Source organism: Clavelina lepadiformis, chromosome 2 (assembly GCF_947623445.1).
Source record: "Clavelina lepadiformis chromosome 2, kaClaLepa1.1, whole genome shotgun sequence".
Lineage (NCBI taxonomy): Eukaryota > Metazoa > Chordata > Ascidiacea > Aplousobranchia > Clavelinidae > Clavelina > Clavelina lepadiformis.
This window is the reverse complement of record NC_135241.1, coordinates 4616331-4629293: the sequence shown is the minus strand read 5'-3', so window position 1 is coordinate 4629293 and position 12963 is coordinate 4616331. Positions and strand designations below refer to the sequence as shown.

General features: G+C 34.6%; 3 protein-coding genes across 3 annotated transcripts; all 3 read left to right on the top strand.

Moving 5' to 3' along the window:
* The first annotated feature begins 621 nt into the window (after positions 1-621).
* LOC143446542 (uncharacterized) lies at positions 622-3130 on the top strand. Its single transcript, XM_076946208.1, has 4 exons — positions 622-1222; positions 1328-1472; positions 2252-2361; positions 2542-3130. Exons 1-4 carry the CDS (start codon positions 971-973, stop codon positions 2812-2814), a joined length of 780 nt encoding a protein of 259 aa, XP_076802323.1. The 5' UTR covers positions 622-970; the 3' UTR covers positions 2815-3130.
* Positions 3131-3705: 575 nt separating this feature from the next.
* On the top strand, positions 3706-7433 carry LOC143446098 (uncharacterized). Its single transcript, XM_076945587.1, has 4 exons — positions 3706-5843; positions 6048-6192; positions 6279-6388; positions 6567-7433. Exons 1-4 carry the CDS (start codon positions 5592-5594, stop codon positions 6819-6821), a joined length of 762 nt encoding a protein of 253 aa, XP_076801702.1. The 5' UTR covers positions 3706-5591; the 3' UTR covers positions 6822-7433.
* A 1271-nt stretch (positions 7434-8704) lies between these two features.
* On the top strand, positions 8705-12963 carry LOC143446975 (uncharacterized). The gene is made up of 6 exons (XM_076946861.1): positions 8705-8855; positions 9397-9448; positions 9551-11980; positions 12090-12234; positions 12318-12427; positions 12609-12963. The coding sequence occupies exons 3-6, from the start codon at positions 11729-11731 to the stop codon at positions 12861-12863; spliced, it is 762 nt and encodes a 253-aa protein (XP_076802976.1). The 5' UTR covers positions 8705-8855; positions 9397-9448; positions 9551-11728; the 3' UTR covers positions 12864-12963.

Genomic DNA, 12963 nt, shown 5'->3' with positions numbered 1-12963 from the left:
TAAACAATGAAATAGGGCTGTCACTATCTCATCGGAAAAGCGTACGTTCGAAGCTGGTTTTCCCAATTTCTTGTTAACCTTACTTATATGGTAGCCTATAACATAGTTACCTAAATCTAACTTCAATTAACCCTATTCTGCCCTTGGATTTTTAAAATTTAGATTGCCTGGGCCTGCGACCATTGGACCCACAGACTTTACGCGCAAGTTAAACAGTTACTGTCTGACCTATAGCCTGTACCTCCAATGTTTCGCCAAGTAGTGCAGAATTTCATATTCTTTAGTTTGGATATTTTTAATTTGTTTCAGTTGAATTGAGAAGTTCACAAATTGGTATAATGGTGAAAGGTGTCGATTTTGCTAATTTAGAACTGTTTTTGTCACCATGTTGATGTGATGTATGACGGTTGACAAGGCATGACCTATTTTGACGGTCCTTCTGTTTCCGCCCTACAGAGTAAAAGAAATTTTATAGCGAACTTCAAAGTTTGTAAGACTGGTATGTTGTTCTATGTGTAACGATGCGAACCCTCAATTTCTGATGCAGTTGTGCGAGTTTTATCTCTCCAATTTCCTTGCAAGCTTATGTAAATTGTTTAAGAATGAGTAAGGTAACAGGTGACAAAACACTAATTACAACAGCATTATGTACTTTACAACCTACAATTAATGAGTTATTATTGTCGATAAGCTAAAGATTTTCAGGAAATGTCAAATATTTTAGTTTTATAGCCTATTTATTTAAAAAGTTATCATCTTTTAAAAATCGTCTGCGTCCATTGAACCCAGCACAACCAGGAAAAAAGGGAACCCTAGAGTCCTAGACAACCAACATCAACATTTTTGCGTACCCATTCTCCTATAAACTAATTGTCTAACTTTGACAAAGGCTGCGTGAACTACTTTCGAAGAAGTAGTCACTCTCATAAAATTTACATAAGGTAAAGTGAACAATTAAAAGTTAACAATCATGAAAGTGATACTTGCCGCTTATTCCAAAACTGGTACGAAGTCTATGGCTGCGGCGTTGCGAGAGCTTGGTCTCGTTGTCTACGACTATATGGATCATTTTTGGTATCATGACAAAGAATGGAAGAGAATTTTTGAGAAAGGAGCAACAGATGAGGATTTCAGACAGATGTATGATGCTGTGGATGCCATAACAGCAGTGCCGATATTTCATCTTTGGGAAGGAATTCACCATGCTTTTCCCGATGCTAAAGTACGAGTTTCTGACTGAAAATAAAATTTTTGCTGCGTCATTTGACAGTTAGCCTAGCAAGTATGTACCGTTACATCGATCTCAGATACTGTGTTAAATTTTTAGATCGTTCTAACCCCCAGAGATGAGGAAAGCTGGTATAAAAGCTGGAGTAAGCAAGGTGATGAACTCGCAAGGAACAAATTGTACCAACTGGTCCAAATACTGACTTCTACAGGCTGGCGTTATTTTAAGTTCTACCAAGGCTGGAGTAAGGAACAGTAAACTTAGCTGATTGAATTTTGATCGTGAAAGAACTGTTAAACATTATTCATCAATAACCTATTTGTTAGTAAACCAAACCAATTTGGTAAACCAATTTTTTTACCTAAAAGTTCAAATTTTAACTTTATAGTTTACAATTTTTTATCGATTGCGTAATGCGTTTGCATGTCAAATGCCAAACACAGAGCATATGAAAAATCAAACCATTAGGTGATAAATCCTTTTGTCCGATAGAACGTAACAAAAACCAAAAATATGGAAGACTCAGCGACACCTGAGACAAAGAACAAGTTACGGAAGTCACTTAAAAAGCACTAGAGAAAAATATTTAGTGTCTTTAAGTATTGTGAATTCATTGAAAGGGTTCGGTAGTGTAATGCTTCAACATCAAGTTCTGCTATTTTTGCCGTTAAAGTCCATATCTCTTGCTAAAATTTATCTTAAAATGCAGAAACATTTTTTTACTGATGCAAATGATTCAAAACCCTAGATTGTACCTACCTAGCCCTTAATGTATTGTAATCTATCGTCTACAAGTGGGCAAAACCAACCAATATAGATTATTAATTCAAGATTGCAACTATATATTAGGTATGCGTTGTAACTTTAACAAAAAAATCTTGCTAAAAAGACTTAACGATAAATTTTGACTTTTTTGTCATAATAACTTTGGAACCTCTCATCATATCAGCTTAAAAATTAGTTTGTTGCCGTCTACTCATTAGTGTCATCACAAGCTCATAATGCAAAAGTTGTTTTACGCAGTGCGAATGGTGTATGGGCTTTCAGTGAAGAACCCCTTTGATTTCAGTTCATTCAAAAACCCAACATTGAACAAAGTAACCTTCCGTCACAACCAAGCATACTGTTTGCAGGTATAGCGTCCTTCAAGGTTTAAAATACCGGTAAGCTAGATTAACGTAAAGCTTACGTTCGGGGAAACGAGCAATTCGACTTTCTAAATAGCATGCATTAAGGTAAGCGATGTGCCGTAATATCATTTAATTCGGAAATTATTTTGAAAGCGTGTTTCACTTCTTTATTGTTGTCCTCAGAACGCCCCAAAAGACAAGCTACTTGTGTATGACGTAAAATTAGGTTGGGAACCGCTCTGTACACTTCTTGGGAAAAGTATACCTGACAAATCCTTTCCACATGTCAATGCGAAAGGTAAAATAATGACTGATCTGATGAAACTCATCCAGCGTTCCATCAAATGTATAAAGAAACTCGAATTACCATCAGCATTTTGCTTTGCGTTGGAACGTTTTTTCTGTATTGGATTTGTAAATATTTCAAATTTGCATAATTTCTGCTTTAAGAGTTGAAAAGATTTAAAGATTCAATGTTTTTGCCTGCAACAAGATGTTTTACGGGTATGTTTGAATAGTACCTGTCGCTTGCCTATTTGTTGCCGTTTTTATCAGTTCTTATTTACCACTATAGCCAATGAAACAATTATATGTTCTTGTCTCGTGTGCTACCATTTTGCTGGTCGCTCGCTTGTTCCTTCTTATAATTTTATGTGAACCGCTTAATACAATTTTACTGACTTACTGCTTAATTTAGTGACGCTATTGGTTCACGTCAAGCTAAATGTAAGGTTTATATTCTAACTGTTTCTGATGCCGTGCACTCATTGTTTTTTCCGTGTTGATAAAGTACTGTAAAACAAGAACCGTCCTTGCAAATGTCATACTTCTTGGCTTACGCGGCTATATCGTAAATAGGACGCTCAAACATTTTGCTGTTCAATTCGACAATGGACATCAAACAATTTCCATTGATAGGTTGAAACCAGGTCATTATGATGTAGTGGATCACTTCTACGTTTCTTTTAATACAAAAACGTCTCATACCTGGAGCATAAAATGCAAGTTAAAAATCACCGATTTGACGTTCGACCAGACTATTAGACCACCATACAGGCTAGGTTGTGCTGTTAAATCATTTTCGTTTGTGTGCAGTTTTCTTGCATCCACTGCGTAACATTACGCGCACTGGTATTATTTTCCTTAACAATTTTTTAGCCTATTTATTAGCAATAAAGTTTTCAATCTCTTAATTTTATGACATAAAGTAGATTGACATTTTTTAGTCCCCATCTAAGTCTTATTCAATTTTTAACTGTGCTTCCTCGAGCGTGACACGCTTCCAGTGCAGTGACTTGCACCTGTCAGCAGTGCTATAGAGCAGCCGTTTTGTGAGTTTTGTGAAAGTGCATTGAGTAACGTGTGTATAGTTGTAACGAAATCTATTCTGTGTTTTTTTCATACATTGTTTTAATTAGAGGTGGCCGGAGCTAGTAAAAGTTATTGAACTTTCCTTTATTGCACATTTATGCCATGCGAGAGCAGATAGCGATTTTAGTTTCTTGGGAACACCAGTTATTAATATTTAATCCAAGACAAACATATCAAATAGAAAATCAAACATATTTTTCACTGTAACATATTGCCTCATAGACAAAAATTTGATGCAGACAACGAAGCAATTTGTTACATACAAACTGCTTTATATGAAGAAAAATCTGATGAGAAAATAAAGCCATATTAGAGAGCATTTGGTCAAGCAAAAGTCAGCAATCGTTCTTGTTTTTTGATTATACCTGTTGCCTCGTGGCAGCCAGGCTCTGACAGGCACCAGTCTAACCAACCCTCCTCAATCCATTCTGACCAGAATTCTCAATTCTGCATCATTATCGGTTGCAAAAAGTAAAACTTTTTAAATGTATGCCTTCTAGCTATTTGGCATTGGGAAGAGCAATGTCGACAAATTGCTGTTTATCAAACATACAGCTCGTTTGGCAAACAACCATGCACTTAACTCTATCCCGACAAGTTTTTGTTAATTCAATATACACGGTCATTAAAAAGTTGATTGCAGAGGCATGCCTTTACGTAATTACGAGAATATTTTTGACAAGTTTGGAAATGTTGAAGCTATCAGGTTGTGTTTATTTTTATAAAATGTGGTTAAAAGTTTTCCGAGATTTGAACGCATTTATAGAAGGTTACAGTCTGGTTTCATCCATGTTTATTTAAACCAATAAATCACTAGTCATTTCTGATTCACCAACGGCATCTTATAGATGACAAATATAGGCCAAAGTGGGATGGCGACAGTTTAGAGAAAACTGTAAAAACTTTTTCAAGTTGAAATAAACGGTATTTCCAACAGACTATAAGTTTTAACACCAAAACATCTGTACTGCAAGCACAGAACCAAAAACAATTTTACTACCGATTTGTGCAAATGCGGTTATTTTGACACGCAGTGTAAGGTATAATGTGTCGATTCGATTCACACAAGAAGTTTAAGCGAAGTCAAGATTCTTGTTGGAATAGTGTAAATTGAACTGAGCCAATGTCGTAAGTGTAGAATTGAATTTGAATAAACTGCAGTTACTATTCCATTCAGCCAGTTTAGAATTTGAAATGAAAATCACCGTACTGTATTATTGATACAAATAATGACGACATATGATCATGTCGTGATTTGATAAGTTTCATTAGCTTGGTGTAATTCAAAGTCGCGTCCTTCAATATTATAAGCGCACGACAAATGCATTATTATGTGGACTACAAGAACACAACACTCAATTTTTTATAAGAAAATGTAGAGGCATAGTTGTGGAAAGCTATGTAAAAACTCTGGTACAGGTTATCGGGTGAACTTAGTTAAAAATATTTTCCCATTTGCTACTTACACAATCGGTTGTTGTGGAGGTTTCAAATGCGATGTGTAAATTTGCAAAGAATTTTGCAGAAAACTTCAAATCAGTTATTTTTTTAACTAATAACAGCTAATTGGGAATTTACTTAGTGAACGTTGCTTCTAAAACAAGTTCAGATTTTGAAAGTTTGAAAATCGTTTATTTCAAAAATTGTGCTCAATAATCAAAAAAACTAAAGACTAAATTATTAAAAGCCCCGACTCAGACTTAATATATAAAAAATGATGTGTTTTGAAAGCCATAGAGGAAATGGCAAATCGCACAAGCTGTTTTGCAACATATTAAAATAAAATTTAAAAAAACCTGTGATTGCTTAATTATATTGATTGTAAACATATGAAATTAAGCTACTAATAAACGTTTACAAAAATGAAAGTAATACTTGCCGGCTTCTCTAAAACTGGTACAAAGTCTATGGCTGTGGCATTACGAGAGCTTGGGTTCATTGTCTACGACTATATGGATCATTTTTGGTATCATGACAAAGAATGGGAGAGAATTTTTGAGAAAGGGGCAACAGATGAGGATTTCAGACAGATGTACGATGGCGTGGATGCTGTAACAGGAGCACCAGTTTTTTACGTTTGGGAAGAAATTCACCATGCTTTTCCAGATGCTAAAGTACGGTATACTGTCGAAAATATCGTTTGTTGTGCCATTTGACAGTTGTTGTCTAATGTGAAACATTTAACGTTTAACTCTATTTCAGGGATTGTGTAAAATGTTAGATCATTTTAACAAGTTATGTCAGTTTACAATTGTCTTCATATAAGTTATAAACAGTTTATCTTTAATTCTATTTCGGATATTGTGTTAAAATTTTAGATCGTTTTAACAACCAAAGAAGTGGAGCGATGGTACAGAAGTCGGTGTAAGCAAGGCACTGAACTAGCAAGGAACAAGCTGTACCAATTGGTTCAAATACTGTCGCCTACAGGCTGGCGGTATTTTAAATTCTATCAAGGATTTGGTTAGAAAATTTGATTTAAACGCTTTGACTTTCCATCTTGTCGAAACTTTCTATCGTCATCACAACGCAAAAGTTGTTTTATGCAGTGCGGATGGTGTATGGACTTTCAATGAAGAACCCATTTGATTTCAGTCAATTCAAAAATGCCACATTGAACAAAGCAAACTTTCGTCACCATCAAGCTTACTGTTTGCAGGTATAGCTTACATTAATATTTGAAAATGGTATAGGCCTATTAGCCCTATTCTTACAGTAGCCTAACTTAAAAGCTTTGTGTGGCGTAAATGTTTCATAACAGCTTGCAGTGTACAACAGTTTTATTTATTATGAAAATGTTTATTTGAACGTGTTTTATTTTTTTTCATTTTCACCAGAATGCCCCAAAAGACAAGTTACTAGTTTATGACGTAAAACAAGGTTGGGAACCGCTCTGTACACTTCTTGGGAAAAGTATACCTGACAAACCCTTTCCACATGTTAATGCGAAAGCTGAAATAATGACCGATTTGATGAAGTCTCATCCAGCGTTCCATCAAATGTATAAAGAAGCTCGAATTACCATCAGCATCTTGCTTTGCATCGGAGCGTTTTTACTGTATTGGATTTGTAAATATTTTAAGCTTACATGATTTCTGCTTTACGACTTAAAAAAGTTGAAGATTTTTTCAATGTTTTTGTCTGTTACAACAAGATATTTTACATTTTTTCAATGGTATTTGTTGATGACTTATTTGTTGCTGTTTTTATCGATTCTTATAGTTACCATTATAATCATAGAAACAACTAAAGTTTTGGTCTAATGTGCTGGCATATTGTTCCCTTGCTTGTTCCTATGTATGATTGCATCGAAAATCACTCTAATCAATTTTACTGCATGGAGTGAGCAACAGTTATTAACGAAATTCAAAGCACTATTTAACGTTCACCACCTTGTCCGCTAGATAGCGGCAGGACACCACGTTTATTTGCTGAAAAAGCCATTGCGTTTTTTCTCTATTTCACGTTACGCATTTCAAGTCAGTCATCTTTTAGACAAGGAATCATAAAGACGCTCTTTTGAGACGTCTCTACGTGTCAAGCTATGCCTGTGCTTCGTCACAAGTTATTTGCCAATAAAATAATATCCAAGTTTAACATCCAACCGCATTTCTGGATCAGGACCAGTTCAATATCATATAAACAGCGTAATGTCTTTGTTGCCCTATAACTATTATTGTTCTCATTTAAAGAAACACTGTAGTTTTGTTAACAAATCTCAACCTCATTTGGAAGGAAGTTAGAAGTAGTACGCTTAATTTACTGACGCTATTGGTTCACATCAAGCTAAATGCAAGGTTTATATTCTAATTGTTTCTGATGATGTGCACTCATTGTTTTTTCCGTGTTGATAAAATACTGTAAAGTGTAAAACAAGAACCGCCCTTGCAAGTGTCATACTTTTTGGCTTACCCTATATCAGGTATATTCAACAGTGGCGATATTGTCTATCAAGGGGGCAATTATGACAATTTTTGAAGTTTTGAAGAAGATCACTACGCTATATCGTGGAAAGAACGCTGAAATACTTTGCTGTTAAATTCTATAATGGACATCAAAAAATTTCAATTGGTAGGTTGAAACCAGATCATTCTAACGTAATACATGACTTTTAAGTTTCTCTTGATCCAAAAACGTCTCATTCCTAATGAAAGCTAAAAATCACCGATTAATACGACCAGAGTACTAGACCACCATACAGACTAGATCTGCGGTTCTTCACCTTTTTCATCTGTTTTCTCATTTACGCCACTACCAAACTCAAACTTCCCACCTTTGGTTTTTAACAGTTTTTCAGCTCGAGCTTAAGTTATTCTCATTTCTAAACATAATTGAATGTAACAAACCAAACACTTCAATTTAACGAAATTGTTTTTATTAAATCATTACATTTGTGATGCGTACCACAAATACAAAATATATGCAGCGTAGTACTATACAATATACGATTATATTCTTACTACAAATTCAACTGTAATTTCGACACACCTCTTTGGATAGGCCTATATGAGATGATTGGGCAGTGGCTACAATGTCAAATGCATATCAAACTGTTAGCTAGGGCGAATAATATATGTTCATTTACAACAAACCTTTTTTCATGAGTATGATCTGTGTGTACAAAAGCTATTTAAATTTTTTATTTCTCACCTGAACTTGTAAAACTTCCCATCGGTTAAGAACTGCAGGACTAAATCGTGTTGTTCAACCAATTTCTCTATTATGTGTAATTTGCTTGCAACCTGTGTGTAGCATTACGCGAATTGGTATTATCTCCCTCAACATTTTTTTAACTTATTTATTAGCGATAACATACTGAAATATCTTAATTTTAGTGTATAAAGTAGATTATTATTGTTTAATCCTCATCAACATCTTATTCAATTTTTAACTGTGCTCACTCAAGCGTGACACACTCTCACACTTTTAGGCTTAGCCTACTGACCTGCAAAGTTGCACTTGTCAGCAGTTCAGCAATACTTTTTCGTGTTTTATGTGGAAGTGTGTTGAGTAACGTATAAATAGGGTCGGGTAGCCAGTCTACGAAAGTACCCAGTGTACGAAGTTTATCTAAAAATTGCTATTTTAATATTAATTTTTGGTGCAATTTCATGGAGTTTTCTCAGGTATTTAAACACGATTCTTCTAACTGTAACCAAACTTCACTTCTCTATGTACAATACTTTTCAAGTTCCATCGCACCAAACTCGTGGTCTTCACAGAAACCTGATTTTCAAGCCTGAAATGAAATTTCGGTGTCCAGTACAAAAACTATAATATCTAGTGCAATAACTGTAATATTCGCGCTCTTGCGCATAAATTCCTCAATATTCTATGTTTTTTTAAAATTTTTTCTGAGCTACCTTTTCAATAAGTTTCCTTTTTAACCACGTTTTTTGGCTCGGGTCTGACTTGTGTTGCAGAGTCAGTGTACAAAAAAAAACTGTTCTGGTAAAGTTCATTGTTATAGATAGCAAGTTACGTTACTTGATGTCTATATGAGAGTTAGGATACGTTTGAAAAGATATTGATATAACGATTTACATTGCAAATATTAAAATAAAATACTTACCAAGCGCATTTACTTCCCTGTTGTCATTTTCCTTTTCATTGGAAATATAATTGAGATGATACACAAAAGACATGACAACTATCTTTTTCATGTAGGATAGATCTTGATTGTTGGTACGGAAACAGGCAGAGAAAGCATGCTTGGCTAGTGAGTTTGCATGTACTGTCGATTCTAAATTATTTCCAATCGACTTTAGCCTAGATACAATTATTTTGTTTAGCTTGTCTAAAGCAACTTTTCATCATACAGCTTGCTTTCGCAAATGCTATACGCATCGGAGACCGGATGTTCAATCACTGCATAGCTACGAAGATTTACTTAGGTTTACCTGACATTGGCTGGTGATATTTGAAAAATTATTTTGCAAAATATGGCTGAATTTACCAATAAAACTCGTCCAAAAATTAAATAAAAAGTATTTGGTGGCTATGTTTTAAACCAATCAGAAAACAGCAAAATCAACATGAATGCGTATGAAATTAAAAAAATTTGTTTGACAGAAATTACATTGACTGGCTCCATTTCAAAAATAATTAAGTCCACTGCAAAAAAGTTACAATTATTGTATGCATACTTTTAAATTGTTGGCTACACAACGCAGTTTAAATGTATATTATGCAAGATGAAATACTGAATGTGATAGCATAAATTTTGTTGTTGTACGTTGTGTATAACTTGTTTTATTATTATTTGAATCAGCGGGATAGAGTGCACTTTTCCATACACAGGCTAAGCGACCCTAGTTTCTTAGGAACACGGTTTATTAATATTTAATCCAAACATATCAAATACAAAATTAAATATTTTTTCTACTGTATCATCTTGCCTCGTAGAAAGGAAAATTTGATGCAGACAACGAAGCTAGTCAGAACATACAAACTGCTATTTGTAAAAAATTCTGTTGAGATCTCATTTCAACGATTAAAAACAGCCATGTTTTAGAGCATGTGGCAAAGCAAAAGTTAGGAATGTTTCTGACTACATCTGTTGACTCGTGCCAGCCATGCTTTTAAAGGCAACCAAACGTCCTCAAACCAGGTTAGAGAGTTTGCCCTGCGGAAATGTGTATTTTACACGCAATCCTCGAAGCTTTTCCTTGAAAATCTGTGCGAGATAATTAAATCTGCTGGTTATTTGTAACTACTACTGTGGTCTTGGGATGCTTAAACTAGATATCAAATAGTGCTAACACAAGTCCAAGACTTCAAACAACTCCACTTTTTCTTAGCGCCATCAATTCTATGGTATGATATCAGTTTTATCGGAAAGTTTCCACAGACTTTTTGGTACAAATGCTTGAAATTCGAAAATGTCTCTGGAATTGTGTTTTTATGATCCAAACTTAATATGTTAAACCTGAAAAGTGTTAGAAATATTGCATAACATAGTAAAGAAAGAATAGTGTACAGTCGGGGTGCCCAACGTTTTGGTGCGCAATATTTTAACACGTTCGCAATCTGTTTTTAGGTACATTACAAAAACTACCAACTACTGCGAAATGTTTCTATTATTGGTAGGACTTTCTATCCACGTTTTGTTACAGAAATTCGGGGAACGATTCCAGTTCAGATTTAAACAAACACAATTGAAATTGTCTAATTTAGTACCTACCTGGTTGGACTATTTTTTTGAAGTAAATTTTGTTCAGTTACATTCCGATTTATTTATTTCTTTGCTTGGACTTACTATGGCCTTAGACATTTTTTTCAAATGACTATGTCATTAGCAATTTGATTTTATTATAGCACCACTTGCTATTTGTACTTATATTATGTTTATGATTCTATCTTTTTATACTTTGCACTTCGTATCCAATCTAATTTTTAAATTAGATGATACACGATAAGACACACATTTTGTTCTCCTGTTTTTTATTATGGTCATGGCGTCTGCCGTCATGTCTGCAAATGTATAAGTTCAATTTCTGTAATAGCCTTGTATTTAAGTCTATTTAGTTCTCAACATTTAGTGTTATATTGAAATGCGTATGTCCGGCGTCCAAATCCCTTGACCAGCAATTTACTGTAACAAAAAAAAAAGAAATTTGAACATGTGTTTGTCAGCAGCACAAGAACCCAAATGTTATTTACAAAACTGCTAAACTATGTTTAAAAGTTTGCAGTAAACTTCAATTCCTACTGATAGCAGGTTTTAGACTTCGCTTAGTGAACGTTGGTTCTAAAACAAGTTTATTTCTTGAAAGTTTAAACACTTCTTTTTCGAAAATTGTGCTCAATCGTTGAAATCTAAAGGCAAAATTTCTAGAAGTTTTAACCCACAAAATGGTATTTAATAATATTATATCCATAGGCGAAATTGCAAGTCACACAAGCTGTTTCATAAACTATTAAACACGGGTTTGAAAACTAGGCTATTATTAGTGTTACACAATTGTAATTATAGGGTAGTAACAACAATTAACAGAAAATGAAAGTAATACTTGCCGGCTTCTCTAAAACTGGTACAAAGTCTATTGCTGTGGCATTACGAGAGCTTGGGTTCATTGTCTACGACTACATGGATCATTTCTGGTATCATGACAAAGAATGGGAGAGAATTTTTGAGAAAGGAGCAACAGATGAGGATTTCAGACGGATGTATGATGATGTGGATGCGGTGACAGCAGCACCAGTTTTTTACCTTTGGGAAGAAATTCACCATGCTTTTCCCGATTCTAAAGTACGTTATCTTGGCAGAAATTTAGCGTTTGTTATGTCAGTGTACTATTTTTATAACATATAAACAGTTTATCTTTAATTCCATTTCAGGTATTGTGTTAAAATTTTAGATCATTCTAACAACCAAAGAAGAGGAACAATGGTACAGAAGTCAGTATAAGCAAGGCACTGAACTAGCAAGGAACAAGCTGTACCAACTGGTCCAAATACTGTCGCCTACAGGCTGGCGGTATTTTAGATTCTACCAAGGCTTTGGTAAGAAAATTTGATTTAAACTCTTTGACTTACCATCCTTTAACTTTCAGTCGTTGTGACAATGCAAAAGTTGTTTTATGCAGTGCGGATGGTATATGGACTTCCAGTTAAAAACCCATTTGATTTCAATTCATTCAAAAATGCAACATTGAACAAAGTTAACTTTCGTCACAATCAAGCTTACTGTTTGCAGGTATAGCTTACATTAGAAGTTCATGTAGGGTAGGGTATGAGCCTACATGATCTATACATGCAGTAGCCTAACTTAAAACTTTTGTGTGGCGTAAATGTTTCATAACAGCTTGCAGTGTGCAACAGTTTTATTTATTACAAAAATAACTATTTAAACTTTCTTTATTTTGTCATTTTATCAGAATGCCCCTAAGGAGAAGCTACTTGTTTATGACATAAAGCAAGGTTGGGAACCGCTCTGTAAATTTCTGGGGGAAAGCATACCTGACAAACCCTTTCCACATGTCAATGCGAAAGGTAAAATAATGACTGATCTGATGAAATCTCATCCAGCGTTCCATCAAATGTATAAAGAAACTCGAATTACCATCAGCATCTTGCTTTGCGTTGGAGCGTTTTTACTGTATTGGATTTGTAACTATTTTAAGCTTACATGATTTCTGCTTTACGACTTAAAAAAGTTGAAGATTTTTTTGCGAGATTCAAAATACTTAACGTGCGCATTTGAATGGTAAAGTACAGTTGTATTGCATTGTT

Coding starts and splice junctions, on each gene's coding strand:
- LOC143446542 (XM_076946208.1), top strand. CDS start 971: ATGAAAGTGATACTTGCCGCTTATTCCAAAACTGGTACGAAGTCTATG. Junction 1,473..2,251: donor TAAGTTCTACCAAGGCTGGA/GTAAGGAACAGT, acceptor TGTTTTACGCAG/TGCGAATGGTGTATGGGCTT. Junction 2,362..2,541: donor ACCAAGCATACTGTTTGCAG/GTATAGCGTCCT, acceptor TGTTGTCCTCAG/AACGCCCCAAAAGACAAGCT.
- LOC143446098 (XM_076945587.1), top strand. CDS start 5,592: ATGAAAGTAATACTTGCCGGCTTCTCTAAAACTGGTACAAAGTCTATG. Junction 5,844..6,047: donor ATGCTTTTCCAGATGCTAAA/GTACGGTATACT, acceptor TTAAAATTTTAG/ATCGTTTTAACAACCAAAGA. Junction 6,389..6,566: donor ATCAAGCTTACTGTTTGCAG/GTATAGCTTACA, acceptor CATTTTCACCAG/AATGCCCCAAAAGACAAGTT.
- LOC143446975 (XM_076946861.1), top strand. CDS start 11,729: ATGAAAGTAATACTTGCCGGCTTCTCTAAAACTGGTACAAAGTCTATT. Junction 12,235..12,317: donor TAGATTCTACCAAGGCTTTG/GTAAGAAAATTT, acceptor TGTTTTATGCAG/TGCGGATGGTATATGGACTT. Junction 12,428..12,608: donor ATCAAGCTTACTGTTTGCAG/GTATAGCTTACA, acceptor TCATTTTATCAG/AATGCCCCTAAGGAGAAGCT.